The sequence below is a fragment of the Pempheris klunzingeri genome, chromosome 14, assembly GCF_042242105.1.
Source record: "Pempheris klunzingeri isolate RE-2024b chromosome 14, fPemKlu1.hap1, whole genome shotgun sequence".
Taxonomy (NCBI): Eukaryota; Metazoa; Chordata; class Actinopteri; order Acropomatiformes; family Pempheridae; genus Pempheris; species Pempheris klunzingeri.
Window position 1 is genome coordinate 17,679,641 of NC_092025.1, and position 19,739 is coordinate 17,699,379.

At 42.1% G+C, this 19,739-nt stretch overlaps 1 protein-coding gene across 1 annotated transcript in view; it reads right to left on the reverse strand.

Annotated features, from left to right (window-relative positions):
• Positions 1-17,623, reverse strand: part of stk10 (serine/threonine kinase 10) — a 39,110-nt gene extending 21,487 nt beyond the window's left edge. Inside the window, exons 1-4 of the mRNA XM_070843272.1 lie at positions 17,078-17,623; positions 7,492-7,656; positions 948-996; positions 52-201 (exon numbers count right to left, since the gene is read on the reverse strand). Of these exons, the coding sequence (XP_070699373.1) occupies positions 52-201; positions 948-996; positions 7,492-7,656; positions 17,078-17,236 (523 nt within the window). The 5' untranslated portion in view covers positions 17,237-17,623. The remainder of the gene's footprint in view (positions 1-51; positions 202-947; positions 997-7,491; positions 7,657-17,077) is intronic.
• Between the last annotated feature and the right edge of the window lie 2,116 nt (positions 17,624-19,739).

The window sequence follows — 19,739 nt, forward strand, 5'->3', positions numbered from 1 at the left end:
AGATAAATCTAACTACCAATTTTCTAAAAGTATAAATATCTCCACCCTCACCCAGCTTGATGTCTCCATCCAGTGTGAGGAGAATGTTCCCAGCCTTCAGGTCTCTGTGGATGATCTTCATGCAGTGGAGGTAGACCAGAGCTTCCAGCATCTGGCGACAAACAACCTTAATCTGTGGCTCCGTCAGCCCACGATCCAACTCTGATAGAAACAGGAGAGGTGGAGGCAGGAGATGAACAGGTTAAACACAGATGGGGGAGAGGGGTGAGAACAAGAGCAGAATGGTGGCGAGATTTGAAAAAAAAAAAAACTTGCCGACAGGGTTCAAAACCCATTACGCCCGCCGTGCACATTCCATATTATTGGGGACACATACAATCACGGCAAAATAAAGTCTTGAGGACTGATCTGGTGTGTGAACTCCATGTGGGAAAACAGAAAAGGGTAAACCCACGATGATATCAATGAGGTCTATAAGATAGTGTTACTGGATAAGTAATCCCAGATCAGAGAAGCTTTCACACATCCAAGCTAGTACTACCCTGCAGACTTTATTCTACCGTGTCTGTGTTTGGTTAGCTGCAGTGGGGGTACAGACAGTTATGAGCATGTGGATTATCCAGTAAAAACAGACCAGGGGGGTTTCCCACACCAGAGGACTTTTCTATGTCTGACTACTCCAAGGCCATGGTAGAGAAGTTGCAGAATAATATCATGTTTGTAGTAAATCAACTATACTGTGATAAAAGCTGGCTTTCTAGTCTTTTCCTGTGTACAATAAACACACAATGATTATCCAGTGTATGAACTGGAGTCTTAACACTACAGAACAGACTGACAGCACATTGACTCTTGTGACAGAAAGGAAGGTGGAGCACTTATAAAAACACACAGAGAGCAAGAAAAAAAAAAAAGAGAGAGAGAGAGAGAGAGAGAGAGAGGCCTACCTAGCATAGTGGCATCCACAGCACCTCCAGGGCAGAACTCGATCATGATCTGGTGAGTGAAGGGGAGGGGAGAAGGAGAAGTGGTGAGGTTTAACTTGACCTAGCTTTATGAATATACAGTACAAACATACAAATGGCAGCTGTAATCTCTTTTTCCAGGGATTTATATGTACAGTAGCAACAGAAAGAACAGATTGTGCTCCATCAGCAGCACACGCTTCTTCTCTCTGATTGTCTGGTTAGAAATATTCAGCACTGATAGACCATGAAAGGTTTCGCACTCGACAAAACCTCGACAGAAGTGTGGCAATAAAATGAGTTAATGAATAACACACACACACACACACACACACACACACAACACTCCACTAAAGATGAAAACCACAACACATTATGCAAAATTCCCAATAACTATAATTAACTCTATTTTTGAGGAGGAGTATGACATTTTTGGTGTTATTTCTGGTTAAGCCGAAACTTGGGGAGGAAAGAAGATAGGACAATGTGTTTTACGAGGAGATTTGATTAAAAATGAAAAATAATAAATACTCTTCACTGCTGAGTATGGCCCCACTACGTTGAACATTGCCTCACTGCTATTATTTTCTTACAACACCAGCAGATGTTGACCTTGTTGAAATCAGTGGAGTATGTTTCCCATAGAGGATAGAATATAAAGTAGGTACATCTGCATTAATTAGAGTTTTTGTTATCTTTAATGGAGGCTGTTAAGGTGATTTTGACAGCAGCAAAATTCCAAAATAACCAAATTTAGCAGAAGCGCACTGCACCGCAGGCAGGGTTTTGATAGTCATCTCACACACAAAAAAAAATAGAATGACTCATGGGAATCAAGGTAAGTTTATGCAGCACTTGGAGGAAAAGAGGAAGAGGATCAATTCCTTCACGGTACTGAATGTAGCTAAGTATCTGTCTGCACTGTTGACTGTTAATGTTATGACATCACTACCTACAGAGCTCACCCTGCACTCAGTCATCCACAGTGAAAGTACTAGAATACACACACCTTGCAAAGTGGGCAGCTGGATTCAGACTGAAGTGTGTGACAAACAGGTCAGGCCGTAATTATACACACTTCCCAGGACGCACTTGCCAAATATATAATACCAGTTCAGCGGTGAAGTAAAACCAGAGACAGGAGAGAAAAAAAAGATCTGAGAACACCTTCCCTAAATGGTGTCTTCTTGGCTTATAGCGACTTCCAACAATCACCTTTCATTTCCTTACATAGTCAGTCTCCCTCTGATACACACACACACACACACACACACACACACACACACACTCACGTGTCAGAGAAACCTGGAAATTTTTCATTCAGTTAACGTGCGACAAAATAAAACAAAGACACAGGATTTCATAATAATTCTGTGCAGAGCAGGAGTGTTGTATTCCAAGAACTGTGTATGTATAGGGCCCATTTACAAGAAGCTCACATAGAATGTGTAAATGCAGCATCCAAATGGAATCAAAAGATCAACCACCCCAGGTTGTGTGCCGCATATCTGCTGTGTGATATCAGTCTTATTCAATCAGTGAGTCCTGCTTGCAAGGACATAACTGTCAGAGCGTCAACCTGGCACAGGACAGGGTGTGGAGTTTCAGTCCAAGGTACAGACGTACCAAGCACAAATGAATGGGAGTAAATGAGATGCTTCCATCACATGCAGTCATATGAAAACACACATATACACACACACACACACACACACACACACACACACACACACACACACACACACACACACACACACACACACACACACACACACACACACACACACACACACACACACACACACACACACACACACACACACACACACACACACGTGAAAGACGAGGAATGTCAATCTTGGTATGCAGCTCCAGTTGAAACAATGTTCTTTTGTGAAGTTCAGATTGACAAACCCCATTAGTTTGGGATTTGTCAAGTGTTTGTCAAGGATGTTTCACTTAGTTATGGTGTCTTTAAATGACAGGTTCACATCTCATCTGTCTTCTTAAAAGACAGACAGTGTAAAGACACTCTGGTCTGCGTGTTGCACACTCTGCTGCTTCACACTTCCATATCTCTTTACTTTATTATAAACATTTGTCATCTGTTTCTTAGGATGTGGACATGATTCAGGGATTACCAAAGAACCAGAAAACTTGGCCTTATCTGGATATTGTTTGTGCTTGGGTTTCAGATTCTGATTCTCATGTTGCTAAATTTGGATTTGTCCAAAGTGACATCACCTTTTTCCAGCATAACCGTGCCCACTTCAAACCAACAAGAGGAAAACAGAAAACACAAATACCGAACCTTCTCATGCAGAATAAGCAGGATTGTTCCAACTTTGGCGGATAATATTCTGCGCACATTGAACCTAATCTGATAAATTGGTCACACTGATAGATTGGTAATATTCTAGTCTGAAAGCACTTCCCTATTCCTGCTCACTGTTAACCAAACATTAATCATCTTAATGTCTCCTCTGTTTAAAAACTCACTAAATGATATGAACGGCCCTTCAGTAGTAGCACACTGTACTGTGCTACTGCCCAACCTAAACAGCTGTACATTACACTACTGTGCCCTGAAAACCACTGGTTTGTGTTTTCATCAGTGTCTCTGCAGACAGATTTGCACACACTAGCCTAAAAGAATTCAGAATGACGTGTTCTGCTGCGGTGAAGAATGTGACCCGACTGGTCAAGCTACATGCAAAGCATATCCACTATGGGCTGAACAGCCACGAAGACACTGGCTTTCCCTATCTCACCTTAATAAAAGCAAACATTCCAGTTTTAATAGGAAGTAATACAGTCGTCTATCTATTCTTTATAATTATGTGTAAGTAATTAATGTTTTAAAATCAAGAGATGAATCTGATTGAAGACAATTACCAGACTAAACCACCTCTGCAGCGTCTTACAGTAAACAGTGTCTCAATTATGGAGTTCCTCCTCTGTTCGAGCCAAATTACTGTAGACACAGTCTACAAAATCCAAAAAGCTTTAAAATAGATGGAGCAGGCCTTGCTGACATTGCAGTGTTCCTGCAATTCTCTGTACTCTAACAGTGATTTGCCACCTAATTTCGTCAGAAGTCTGAAGAATGTAAAAGGCTATTTGCCAGCAAAGACCTGCTTAGAAACTGAAATACAGAACAAAGAAAGATATACAAGCATACAAAACCTTAATCAAACAGACACACTGACTTATTTATGAATATGACATTAGAGCGAGAGCCAAATCATCTCTTCTCATCTTCTTCAAACTAACGGCTATTGAAAAGAATAATACAAACTCTGAATTCACATTATTGAGCTATTGTCCCTCCTCTTCACAGTTGACTTAATGGGTTAAACCTCGAGGTCTTATCTGTCTATCCTCTTAATTTGAGGATAGAAAAGCTGCATTGTTTCTATTATTCTATACATAAAAAACATTATGATGAAATTAGAAGATGAATTTTAATGAGATATTTTGGTTTTAAAACTCTGATCTGAAACTTAGCTAAACCTGCTGTGATACTACACCCCCGCTGATGTACACCGACAGTGATTGCTAAAGGCCCTTAAAAACATTGCATCGGGCTCTGAAGGGTTAATAAACCAAAATAACAAAAAAAAAAAAGATAATGAGATGCATCTCTGAGATTTCTGCTTACAATGGAGGTAGATGGAATTTTGTTTGTGGTGCACAAGGCGCATGGAAAGTAGAAAAAGTTCATTAAAAAAAGTGCATAGCTCGGCATCACTAGAGGCAAATGAGACAACCTTTTAACAGGTAAAGCTGAACCTGCGGAACTTTAGCGTCCCCCTGTTGGCAGAGGGGAAGTAATTAGATAAACACTGTCAATGCACGCTTATGATGTATGCCAATTTTATTTATTTATTTAGTATATGTTTCTTTTCTTATCTGGAGCATCAGAAAGTTTTCTTGGATGCCTATTTTTTTTTTTTAGCGGTTGCTCTCTCCCTCAGCTCTGGCAAACCAACGTAACCGATAAAAACACATCACTACGAGTGTTCTAGCACGGGAATGTTGGCACAGAGACCACATTTAAAAAAAAAAAACTCCAGCAGACTGCAAAACACACACGTTTACCTGGCGGCTTAATGAGCATTGTGTGAACTCATCTGGCGAGGGCTTTTCAATTTCAATGTAAAAGTCCTGCTCTCCAGCTTTAATTAAGCTTATAAATGATGTAAGTTCTCTTCTCCGTTTATTGTCTCTTTTTCATCCATTTAAACCGTTCTCCTCCCTTCTCTCTCTCTCCGTTTCTCCATTCGTTCCTCTCAGTGTGCTGATGTCAGCAGTCCTGTCCCCATGTTAAAGGCCCTCTTTTTCTCACGCTGTGGGCCCGACTGCCCCTTTAGCCTCAAGACCAGATTGTTCTTGGAAGGGAATAAACAGCCCTTCTCTCCCCATCTCTCTCTTTCTTTCCTTCTCTATCCCTCTCTCACTCCGTAGAAAGCAGAACGGCTGGGTTGGGGCTGGAATGCATCATCTATCCCCTGCCCTGCCCACTGAACCGAAGGTTACTGAGGCCTGACCGCCAACCACCGGGCTAATTGTTGAGATCCTGAGGCTGGCGCACGCACTCATAGCAGTGAGGTGCACAGCTTGTTCACTGTGTCATGTTTTATATAATTATTCTACTGCCAGTCGGACTCTCATATGTCCCTTTTGGCACAGAGTTGCTGTACTAGTGCAGGAAAGTATGGTTGCTCTTAAAATAGAGGAGGAAGAACAGATCATGAAGGGATTGAGAGTAAATATGTGGAAAATGTAAAACAAGAGAATATATTAGAGCACAGTTTCAGAGAGAGACATTAAAGCAAAAGCTGACACCCTGAAGCCACACACACACATACACACACACACACACAGGAAGCATGTGGTTTGAATGCTGCAGGAAGGGATGTTTGTACATTTGACTTATCAGCAAAAACTAACAAGTCTCAGAGTCCACCTTAGACTGACTGCGGACATTCACCTTCCACACTTTGCTTTGTGTGTGTGTGTGTGTGTGTGTAGGCTGACATTTTAGGATATATATAGTAATACGTGGTTTGCCAGTGTTTGTCAAGTTTGCTTGAAGTTATAATTCTTAACATTTTCATGATATGAAACCCCATTTTTAATGCTACTTAGGGTCATCTTTTTTTCTGCAATAGTCATTCAATATATTATATCTAGTAATTAACTCTCTATGTAATGTGCATGTTTGTTTGTTTGTTTTTTTATTGGTAGTGGTCTAATTCGCTTTTCCTGGGCAAGATTCAGATTCTCTGGATAAACACAAAGAATTCACAGGAAAACTAGGCATGTATGTAGTTCAGCATAGTTTTATCTCATTGATAACGGCCTCACTGTTTATTGTTTGCTAACTTCACACCACGCCAGAGCTGTATAGTAGGATGGATTTATGGAATTATTATTGATTGAGTTCTTTGTAAACAGATACACCAGTGGCTGTTCTATTGTGTTTCTATTTCTACACTTACAATTGTTTTGATAACTGAGGACGGATTGAACACTGGAAACAGTCAGTTCACTAATACTTAATTGCATTTCTATGTAACAAAAAACAGAATAGTTAGAACTAAACTCTTACTCATACTCTTATAATAACATCACGAGTAGAGGAGTAAAAAAAAAAAAATACTAACACAACTATCTTTAGTCTTAATGTTGCCTTATAATTCCTCAGAAATTCAGGGTCGTGCCCCAGCATGAGGTCACTATTATTTTTCTTGGCCAGATAGACGAGGAGATTACAAGGGGAGTTGAAAAGTTTACACTTGACCCAGTGAGCGAGTGTGGAGAGGAAAAATAACTTGCGAGCAGAAAACACTGAACTGAAACTGATCTACGTTCTTGCAGTAAGATCAGGGTGAGGATTAGGTCATTTCTGATGCATTATGTCACCCCTGGGGGTCTTCTGTCATCCCAGTTTAAGCGATCCACTTATCTTTATGTTTCAACTGAGCTTTCGTATGTAGGAGAAATATACTCTTGATGAGATATTGTTGCAATGAAATAACAAGGTGGCCACAGATAGAAATGGAACATCCCATGAGCCAGCCAGCATACATAGTTCAAAAGGTGTGTTTTTCCACCTCCCTGCTGATCGTTCAGGTTTACATGTTGTGGCTCTGTTTGGAAAGGCTGCAAAGAAAACTTGGTGGAAACAATACATCTTGTGAGGAAGACATCAGAGCAGACAGCAGATAAGGTTCCTTTGGTACATTATGCACCCGTCTAACATAACAGCAACCCGGACCACATTGTTCTCATGCTGCAGCATACTGTCTGTTCATTTAAGTAAACTGAGTGAGCTCTGTTCAGCATCTGTGGTACTTGTACTTGTTTTTGGATACAATTTGTGGAAAAACAAGAGCAATTTCTTAAAAATCTCATTTAATTTTTTTATGGCAACCTTGTTTAATTAAGGAAACATGAAAAAGAAAGAAAGAAAACTCGACGACTCTGTGTTCCACTCTTTAACCATGTCTGTGTTACCTACCCACAGTTTGTTGTCATGGTAAAATGCATCAAGCAGCTTGACGATGTAGCGGTGATCACATTTAGCCAGGATGTCAATCTCAACCATGTAGTCCTCCAGCTCTTCCTCGCATTTTGTCTCGATCTGTTTGGCTGCAGCCAGAGCTCCTGTCTCTTTGTTCCTGGCCTGAAAGATAGAGAAAAAGAACAACAGATAAAAAAAAAAAAAATCAACATGCATGAGTAATGGTAGGCCTGTTTGATGAATTCTGGCATTCCCTCTCATTCAGTGTAATTGAACTCAAGAGTTTCACTTCTCTAGAGAGAGCAAACAAATGTCCACAGAAAACATAAATAGCCGGAGAGATACAGGGTGTGGCTGCATGATATGAAGAGGGTGTGAAGAAAAATATTTATCAGCCTACATGCAAACATTATAGAATAAAAAGTTTGACTCAAATACCAGTTTACTGTGCTTTTTGCATGCTTGTCACTGCCAGCCAGCCTCTTTTACCCCGGTTGTAGCCAAAGGGAATCCAAAACATCAAGACACACAGGACAGCAATTAAAATGTTGACTAACTAACATTTAGAGACAAAAAAAGAAAAGAAACTCCACACCCTCTCCGAGCAAGTGGGGAAACGAAGGAACCACAAAACCCGTTGAGTGTCAGGGTGGCTAAACAAAGACACACACATAGAATTCCAAGTAATTCTGAGTAATAAAAGGAAGTGCACATAAACATAAGTAGAGTTTTCTGAAAAGCATCACAACACCCAAACCATCGCGTGACTCAAAGTGCAGCACAAAGCACCAAACACATGATGTTCGTCGAGTGTTGCCAGTGCTGACTGATGGGACTTTGTTGGTAAATGTGTCATTAACGTGCGTCTGCAGACAGAACCGCACGTTCGGTGCCGTAATTGCGAGAGCACGACCGGAGACAAACCAAGACTCGTGTCAAAAACATGTAACGTTTTTCAGACATTTACAGTGAAACCTGTCTGGAAAGAGAAACTGAAAACACCTGAGAAGATGCAGCACGTCGTCAGTGAGCAAGGGGAACGTAATTGAGCGTGAAAGTCGGTGCATGAATGACAAAATTCGTCTGGACAGGCATATGTCACGGTGAGAAATGGAGGAGACACCGTTGTGAACGTATTTCTGTGTGCATGTATGTGTGCACCCAGTGAGCTGCAGACGCGCTACAGACTAAACAGCCTGGTGGGGTCCGATGCCTCCACGCGTTACAGGGGCTGTGGGAAAACATCTGAATAAACAGACTGAGGCTTAGGGTAAAACATTCATTTGAACTCATCTCAGTTCACCGTGACTGTGTGTGCGTGAGTTTGTGTTTGTCAAACAGAGAGGGTAACCCACAGTGTGAGTCAACAGGACGTCTCCTGCTGCCATCAAACCATCAGTCAGTCAGTTAACAAGCCTCGACAGTATACACAGAGACAACAGACACTTTCACTTCTCTGCGAACATCTCAGCTCTCTGCTACCCCCCCTCCCTCTGCACCAACACGGTCAGCCTAAACACACTCACTGTCTCTGCTGTGAGTTGCAGTAAATGTTGCTACATGTCATGTCAGCTGTTTAAATACCTTCAAATGTATGAAACTTTAGAAGATATTTAATGTATAATACTGCCGTGTTTAACAACAATTATAAGCCGTGGTGTCAGACATGACACAACTTTTATTACGAGACTTGCTTTATTTTACCTGCCATCTTACCTGTACTGCAATACTGTGTCTCCACTAAAACACAAGACCTCTTCATCATCATTTCCTCCTCTTTTGTCCCTGATCATGCGTCAGATTTACAGATCGACAGAATGATGGCCGACATTATATCTTAACGAGTCAGAGTAATGTTGCATCTGGGGTTTTATTCCAGTTTGTCTCGAAGAAAACACAGATATGAACGTCTGCCACCACGTCAAAAAGCAGCAAGTGGACTTGTCAGGTCGATATGTTTTCTGTCTGAACAGATGTGATCGACTTTATGTTATGCTGAGATTAACAGCAAACATAAACACATAGGACGGTGCGAGCCAGAAGCTTAAAAATGTCTTTCTGCTGTGGTGCTGTCTTAACGTTAACAGCCAACCCCCTGACCCAGCTACACAAGGGCATCCACACATGCACACGCACACACACACACACACACACCTTTACATCTCAGTAGGAACAACGCTGAGGAATGCGCCTCTGGCCTTCAGATGGCTGTGGGAGTGGACAAAGGGGGCTGACAGAGAAGTGAGCCTAGTGAATTTATGCAGTGCTTTTTTTTGTGTGGCGCGGGGGAATGCATTACGTCAATGAAGGTCCTCAAGTATTTCACGTAAACATGCATGTTTTCGTGTGCACCGTTACCAACAGTATACAAGCATGCAGAGAGGAAATTACCCCGCAACGCCTCATTGTGTCTCTCACATGGGACCCTCAGACTTCCTACGCTAGTGTGACATCAATGCACAAGAGTGTGTAAATGTTTGTGCGTGTTTCGGTAAGTACACACGAGAGAGGAACAAGGAAATAATTGTAGCAGGAGGTTTCATCCTTCTTAGCGATCTTTAATCTTAATCTTGAAAAGAAGAGCAGCAGCCTTTCCCGTAAACCCAAATTCCTGTCTGATTGACCCACGACAGGAAAATACTTTCTACCAATGTTGTTGTTTGTTTGTAGAGTTTGCTGCAAACTTAACCTCCCATCCTGACGTACTATCCTCCGTGCTCTTACTGCATCCCGCAGATGTAGCAGGGTGTAGATGCAGCATTTAAGAATTTCTGCACAACTAAAGGTTGAGGCCAGAGAAGCATGCCTCCAGGTTTAGAGGGATGGCTCAAGCTGTCATCAGTTGGCCCAACGGACACAAACTAAAGCGACAAGAAAACTAAAGAAAAAGCACATAGAGACACCAGATGTCACACAGAAAACACTGTAATGTCATCACATCACATCACAGTTTATGACCACAGGACTGAAGAAGTAGGAACACAGTTAACTACATACTGTAGCTGCTGTAGCCATCCCAAGAGAAAACAATGCTTCACTGCGTCTAACCCACTGACTCTTCACTCTCTCCAGAGCAGAACAACAGTCTTGGGCTTTGTTTGGGTCTGGCTTCCATGGAGACCTACTCGATCTCTGCCTGGACATTTTCCTGTTCATTAGAGACTTGGCTTTCATGTAGGTTAAGTGCAAACGGATTACTTAAAAAGGACCCTACCTGGCAGAGAAACATACAATTCCACGCTCTTCTACGGTTGCCTAAAAAGTGAAAAATGTCAAAGTGCTGGGACATTTTAAATATCTGCACCATTTCTAATTTGGCATTGGTAAAATACTCCACTTAACAGCTTATTAAAATACATGAAATATGTGTGAGCTGTGTCACTGCTATCCCCAAGTATAATCTAAGCACTTTCCCATTTTTAATCCCCTTACTATCACATATGAACAGTCCACTTCTCTACCCTTCTGCCACTCTGCTCATCTTTTGTCCCTCTCACCAAATTTGTCTGTCATCTCTTCATATACACCTCTCTCCATCTGTCATGTATATTTATCCATCTGTTCTTACTAACAGTCTCTCTGAGGGCCGCAGACCATGACGAGATGAACACCGGCTGCTGCTCGAGGAAAAGCTTCAGAGAAGGCAAAGCTGTGAAAGCAGATGTTACTGACCCATGTGTTGGTATACAAACACACTGTACTGTATGCTCTGGTAGACTAAGTAAACACGCTCATAAAGCACACGCTCCCAGCCTTGTGTTTGCGATCATTTAGAATTCAGACAAGCAGCCTTTTTTTAAAATGACTCAAGCTGAAATTATGTTTAATGCTGTCTCTGTTGACTAATGTACTGAGGAGGTGGGGTGGCTTACAGGCACAGCACTGGATCACACTCAAAATGGAAAAGAACCCCACGGCAAGGTAAGACACCAAGCCCAGAAATAATCTGGAATTTAAAGAAAAATACCTTTACCAATAGATTTAACTTTAATAACACATATAGGGAGCCTTCGTCTGTTTAGACTGTTAGCTGAAAAGAGCGGGGAGTAACGTATCTTATTGTCAATGGACCACATGCCCTCATGTAACCAACAAGACAGAGCACTTTCCCTAGGGTCAGTCACCTCCAGGTTGAACGAACATACCACATGCTGACAAGTATTTTCAGCTTGCTAGTGTTACAGTCTCAACAAATACACACACACACACACACACACACACACACACACACACACACACACACACACACACACACACACACACACACACACACACACACACACACACACACACACACACACACACACACACACACACACACACACACACACACACACACACCCCTCTCCTTTCAGGGGAATGTGTGTGTATGTTAGACCTTTGCCCCATCATAAACCTTTAAACCGCCCCTCCTCTGTAGGCTCTCCCCATGTGTCTGCGAATTGGAATGTGGTTCTCAGCTCCTACATAATGACAGCAGCTAATAAAACCTCACCTCTGACAGGAGACGCCTGTGGAAGTGATGATCACTCATTTGGGAGAACAAGGTGCACGAGCAAGGCGTTTTAAACCAGCTTTAATGGCAAAAGGTGGAATGTATCTACAAAAATTAGCTGCCTTAGGAGCAGAGATTGGTTTTCAGGTCCCGGATTTTGTCTCTCAGGCAACGTACAAGCTGCCCCGTCTTGGTGGTGGAAGCTGTATGCAGCTTTTGAGGAAGACTGCAGACACAATTAAGAGCTAGAAAAAAAAAAAAGCTTTCTTTTCACTTGGAGATTTGAGTAGAAATGTGAACTTCACACCAAATCTCACACCTAACTTCTACCTTAAAAAGAGACACCGTAATGCACTGATCTCTCTCTCTGTGGCTTTTCCAGACAATGTTAACAACTTAAAACTCTAACAACTGAATGCAAATGCAAAGAGTGACAATCTCTGAGAGAAAAACTCAGCCACTCAGACTTAACTCTTACTGTCTTGCACAACCCGCTGACTGCCGGAAAGCCTGAATTTATGCACACATAGTGCAACTGGGTGAGAGGCACACAACGGAGCAGAGTTCGAACTTAAAACCCCCAGGTGGAGCACTGCGTCTTTTCAGGATGTGAAAGTTTTGAGCAACATTGCGAAATGTCCCACATTCAAAACGTAGGTCAGTGAGACAGGAAATCTCGATATGCCTCAAAGAGCTTTGAAAGACAATAACACACACTTTCAGTGTGTTCAGTCATACTCAAGCAAAGCCATGTACAATATTTCGAAAGCATGAATCACATGAAAGATGAGAACCACTTCCTGAAGACGGCTTTCAGTGCAAGCAACAACAGATTGGATGGCTCGTGCATTCGTGGTCAGAGCGTGCTGGTTGCAGACAGGTATTTCGAGATTATTAAGTGTAACTCTATCTCGAACTGATCTGAACTTCAAGCAAATGGCACTGGGACAATGAAAAGTAATAGTGAAACAAAAATGTCTGAAAAAAAAACATCACATATCTCACAGGCTACATAGAGGTACGTGGTTACTGTGAGTGTTATTCTGCTCTTGCTTTAATTCCAATGTTTTCAGAGTGGATTCTGACTCTACGAGACTAAAAATCAATATTGTAAAACCTCTCATGAAAGTCCTCAACCTTCAGCTTGTCACAGGCCTATAATTACCGGCAGTATATGGAGGTACTGTAGGAGTACAGAGGAAGCTTTCTGTAAGTGCCAGTAACAACGTCATCGTGAGGATGAAGGGGGCTCCCTGCATGCTGAGCCTACGCCCTCCCACCACCCCCCGCCAGCGTGGGCTCTTATCAGTCACCGTGGGGCCCAGCTGGTCCCCGAGATTAGGCCCAGAGTTTCAAGGGCACTGACGACGGTCTCACTAACAGCATTTCAACATGCGTCTTTGTGTCACTGCAATAATCTAAATTAAGACGTTAGCATTTCACATAGACTTTGTGGAGAGAGGATGTGGCAACCTGTGCCCTCCCCCTCACCCATGACACCCTGCGGGTTTCTCTTTCACTTTACCAGAGAGGATAATCATGCTTGAAGTGACTGCTCCATAAGCCTTTCACTCGTTTAACCATCTGTCATCGCAAGTGACACCAGCACATCACTTTTCCTATTTTGTGCTATAAAGCCGTCCAGGTTTCCTACAACATCTGGCCTGGTGGTAAATATCTTCAGCACATCAAAGAAACAGACCTGTTCTGAAATGACAGATTATTAATTATTCAAACCTAATGTCCATTCATTCATTAAAAAAAACAAAAAAAACAAAACATACTGGTTCCAATAGTGCCCTACAAATTAAGTCTTTTCCAAAACAGACCCAGGGACAATTCTGTTTTGGCCTTGGCTGAAAGGCATTCAGACCCATTAAGCCCTACAGTCTTGAATGAAAAGCGACAAAAGATGATGTGAGAAACAGACTGTGCCCCAATTTCATTAATGCAGTGTCATCTAACCTGCAATCTCTTTCCTTTTACAATCCTCGATCAAAAGAGTATTTTCGCAGCTTCGTGTAATCAGCAATTGTATTTAAACACATCTTTATCAGTACGGACTACTTAAACAGCAGAAGAGGAATTATTTGTGTAATTGCTCTTTAAGTCCAGCTTTAGAACACTGTCTTTCACATTACAGACCAACAGGGACAAGGCGCACTGCGGTTATCAACCCACAATGGGAATTTGACAGCGTGTAACCTTACAGCCTGCGCGTGTCTATGGAAACATTTCAGCAGCAGCAGCAGGGCAGTGTGCTCAGCTGCACGTGGCCCATTAATTAGTGAGGGGAACCATAAAACTCCTCTGTTTCATGCTTCACTTGTAGCCACACACCTACACCAACAAGTGCAAGCATGCATAGATAGATGCGTACACAACAAAGAAGCCATCCTGTCACACCAACTCGGGTGATTTTTAAGAATCACCACAGTATTGTGATATTGTGTTATTTGAGAGTGTGCACAGCATTGTGCAACATTTAAAGCAGGATGCTGCGGACTTCCAACGTGCACCGAAACTGCATTAAATATTACCCACGCTATTAAATCGAGCTGTATTTCAACTCTAACGGTAGCGCTGAGGGCAGAGAAGTTAAAAAGCTGTTACACCATTCATGACGGAGATGGTGTAACCGTATGACACAGAAAACTTGAGAATGTCAACAGCAGCTTGTTTGTGCACCTAATTGCTTCTGTGTGGCTCTTACCTCATGAGCCTGCATCTGACAATGAATGCTTGTTTATTTTGGTGCGCTAAGGCGCTCATACATAAAATCAACTCATTAACTTTTGATCTGAATCCTTTGCGAGTTAGGCTCAAAAGACAATTTAAACAAAAACCATATAGGTTTATTGTTTCTTATTTCATATGAATAAACTCAGGATACCAATATATCATACGGTAAACCATCATACGGTAAACCAGCAATCTTTTTGGCATGTGACCATTAAAAAAAGCAAAACTATGCACAGCAGTTTAACCAAACAGTAATGAAGACATAAAACGATGTAAAATGATGACTGAAAGATTATATTGCACTTTTTCAGATCCTTCTTTCACAGTGTTCGTGCAGTATAAACGCACACAGCTCGATGTGTCCTTAACACTTAACACTCCCACACAGCACCACAGTAGGACGGTATTCTCCCACTGGTGACATTAACCTTTAGAGTTAGTTTGACAGAAGCACTCTGTACTCTCAAACAGCACCGTACAATTAAAGAGGTCTGCGCTTAATCTCAAAGACAGGTGGTGAAAACAAAAGGCCCTTGCCGTGTGCGAATGACAACAATTAATCTTTGTTATGAAGAGACACTCGGTTCTGCTGCCAGTCACACATCCAAAACCTCAATACAATTGAAAAACGGAAAACATGTGTGATTCACCACTTGAGGCCTTTCACTCCCACAGACGAGCTGATTATTCTTTGGGAGCTGTGAGAGGAAGATGTCCCAAGATTTCCTCTCTTGGCCGTCGCCGGCTCCCCCTCTCTGCCTCCCTCCCCTCCCTGCCCTCCATCTGACACATGCAGGTGTGGAGCTGTCCCCCTCCAACCCACTCAAGGAGAGGAAACAGAAGCCAAAACAGAGGCTTGACCTTTGTATAAGAAAGCGCATAGTGGGAAAATATTATGTTTTTGGATAAACCACCTCTTAGTTCGTCTTTAACGTCACCGAGTGTGTGCCCTCACGCTCTCTCCACAAACTAACTTCTGAAGGCGTCTTCAAACTCGAAGCACCGCGTGTTCAGTCAGTCCCTCAGCTGCTTTGAAGCAAACTGAAAGCAATATTTGTTTTCATGGTATACTGTTTGCTTCACTTGTGCTTTTCTGTTATTTTCTCTGTGTTATCAAAAGACTGTCCACAGGACGCCTCACATGCTCGCTCTGCTGAAAAGATACATTATAGGACGACTTGTGTGATGCTCAATTCAGACCTGTGGCTACATGAGCAAGAATTGAACTATTGTGTCTTGTTTTCATTACAAACAAATCACCATCCCACTGAGCCTCTGAAATAACGTATGAAGGGATGATGAACTTTCAAAAATCACCATCCCATGTCTGTGCTCTTTTCATTCCCCCACTGTATGTACATGAAAAACAAAATACCTAAATAAGGTGGAGTCCCCTGAAAAAAAAGACTACATTTTGTGTTGAGTGCAGACCTCTGGTGAGGCATCACTTCTTCCACTGAGGCCCCCGATGTGTCAAAGGCTTTCACTGTGCTCCGCTGGGCAGCGCAGACACAGCGCGCCTGTGCCATGCTTCACAGAGCGGACTGACCAGCTAACAGATCCAGATTAAATAACTCCTCTGAGCCAAAAGTGCTGCCTCGGAGGTTTGAGGGGAGAGGACAGGACTAGTGAAGAGTGCTTTCACTGTCGCTGAGGCTGCTGCACACTGGAGTCACAGCAAGGAGTGGGCGAGTGGGTTGTGAAGATGTTTAGATGTTTTTAAACTGCAGAAACTCTTAAGAGAAGCAGCTGGTTTCACATGTACTTGAGGAAAACTATGGTGATACAAAAGTGTTGAGGAAAGAACAATAATAAGGAAAGAACTGATGATGAAGTGGATCTCAGGAGGTGAACTCTCTTTGACCAATCTGAGTACAATACATGGTTATTTCTCTAAACAGGTTCAGCCTTTTCATCCACTGGTCCTGTTGGAAGTAGTAAAACTTCTTGGCGACACCCAAAGCCACAGTATGGTGACTGCCTGAACTCTGGACCAACAACATAGTTGAAATATTAGTCATAATCTCAGCAATACTGGGACGGTGAAGCACCCATGGGTGATTGAGAGTAGTTCACACCTCTGCTGTGGGCCTTATTCAAAGGGGTGCGTGTATCACAAGAAATGAATGTATGAGCTGTAGCTTATAACTTACAATATTGCATCATAGAGTAGGAGAGACAAACTGGTGAGCTTTAAGAGAGAGAACAGAAGAGGGACTTATGGTAGTGTTGCTGAATCTGGCAACAGGTGGGTGACTTGTCAATAAAGTTTGATAGGTTTAAGGACTATAAACAGGGTTATCACCAAAACTAGAGAGGTCACTTGGCAGGTGCCTCGTGTCTTACCTTGTAGACTTTACCAAACGCGCCGTCGCCAAGCTCGCAAATAATTTCCCATATGTCGTTGGGATTGATGTCCCGATGGACGTGCTCGTACTGCTTGACTTTCTTCTTGATTTCAAGAGTGGGCAGACGAAGTATTTTGCTGAATCTAGCGAGTGCCATTATTCACAACGAAGCAACATTCAGCGTTAAAAAGAAAAGAATTAAAAAAAAAAAAAAAAAAGTATCCAAGCTCTCTACATAGAGAGCTTTACGCACGCAGAGACGCGCAACACGACAAAAACACTTGTCTGCTAATTTACTAATCTTCACTCTCCGCGTCCTGGTGAAAAGAAAAATGAAAAGGGAATTGTGTTAGTTCAAAGAAGTTATTCTACTCCGTCCATTTAACCCCGCGGCTCTGAGGGCTCTGCGGTAATAATCCCATTCACAAACTGCTGGACGCGCGGTGACCACCTGCCGCTGGAAACACGATGGAGAAGCCTGCCTGCCTGCCTGCCGACCTGCCAGGGCAACTTCTTTCAAACTGTGCGACAAAGCCCCACCTCGTTACTGGACAACCCTCCCACTGCCGTCATGGAAATGTAGTTTCTTTGAAAGAGCAAGTCGTCGTCACCGCTTCACTTGTGAGGTAAAAAGAACTTCATGTCCGGATCGGTGCTGGGCGCGTCCGCTGGCACAGCCCAGACAGCCGTGCCAGTGACAACACGACTCGGCTTGAGCTCTGTGAGATGCCGTCACGAATTGCTACCCATGTATTGTGACCCTTTATTTACTGTTCTTTAATGTCTAGTGCTGTTTGTTGTTGGTTTGTTTTTATTACAAACAAAAAAAAAAAAAGAAAAACTCAGATTTTGAGTTAACTTTGCTGAAAATCTTAACTTCACAAATCAGTGACTTTAAATTCATAATCTACCTGCGGTCTTATTATTGTGGTTTACTCCCTTCATTTAAACTCAAGGCTGGCTTAACTCGTTTGCCTTTCACTTGTACAGGCTGTACTATAGCGCCCCCTAGAGGCGCACTCAGCTCAGTGAACGTGTAGCTGTTGAGCATGTGGGACTGAAGTACTGAAATGATTCAAGTCCTTTAAGAAATGTATCAAGGAAAAATGCCAAACACCTACCTGAATTTGTTTTGGGACTAAATAAGTAAAGTGAAGACATCAGCTTGGGCTCTGAGGAAACAGTGACTGGCACTTTTCATGAATTCATAGAATTAAAAATCAACCAATAAAGCAGAAGGTCAATCAGTTATGCATAGTGACAGTAAAAGGTGTGTGTTTGAACTGTGTTTGTTGGTCTAATGCTTTTATATTACAGGATTAATGAGCATAGAGAACTAAATGAAGAATCCGATTGTAAGATGGATGATTTAACCTCTTTTCGCCAGTGTATTCGGCATCAAATACGCTCTATGCTGCTGTGATATTTTACTGTTATCTTATCGCTTGTTTTTGTAACATTTTGGCCCTTAAGATGATCATCTGTGCGTAACTAATCTGAACACGACACATATGTGGGGACAATACATGTAGTAAATAATCAGTCTGTGGTGTTGTTCTTTTAACTGGCGCTCTGTTAATCAGTTTCACCTCTAACGCTTCAGAACCAAAGTTATGAAATTAGGAACCGAAGGAGAGGATAAAGAGATTTGTCTCATCTAATCATGTCTGATGTGTACTTATTATGTTACTGACCTCAGGTGGATTCTTCAGTAGAAACTAAGGTTAATGTTGGGGAAAATGTGTTTGAAGAAAGGGTAGGATCTCCGTATAAATGAGTTCTTCCATTAACATGAAACTCAGGTCTCATTACTACTGAACACAATACTGATATTCACAGAGGACACAGTAACTGGTAACTCTGAAATATTTGTCAGTGAACATCAGGTAACGTTTTCCTTCAGACTGTTGAATGAAGTCAGGCCTTAATTTGCATGAGTAATTGTCTCTCTAAATTATATGGCGTGATTAGTCAAACAATCGAATGCTGAATTAAAAATTACGGACACAAAGATTGGTGGCAGTGAGCTGACGGTTGCTCATCAGTTGGGCACTGAGCTGCTTAAATAGGCTGAAAAACACAATTTGGCATGTTATGTTTCAACAGCAATAGTTCTCTCAGCTGTTTAATGCAAAACCGACCTCGCCATTAATCATGCTCTAATATCACTGTGCATTCTCGATACATTGCAAACAAGGTGAAGCAGCTTTTAGTTTCTATGCTCCCCACCTATGGAACAAGCTTCCTGAACACCTAAGGTCTGCTAAAACTGTCAGCACATTTAAATCAGGTCTTAAAACATTGCCGTTTACTGTGGCTTCCCAATAATAGTGCTACATAACTTCTTTTAATTTGTCTTCTTTTACTGCATCTTCTCTTAAGCTTTAACTATTCATTTCCTCGTGCTTTTATTATCTTTCACATGCAATTTCTTGTTTCGGTGTCTTGTTTTTATCGTGTTTTATGTCCCTGTAAAGCACTTTGAATTGCCTTGTGTCTGAAAGGTGCTATACAAATAACTTTGCCTTGCATATATGTTGTACAGCTGCTATGGCTATAGAACTGTCCAACCCAATTAAGCTCCAGCTTAAGTTAACTTAATGCACTTTTTCCTTCCTCTAAAATCCCTCAAGTGCGTGTTGATTCGATCCATTCCGCAA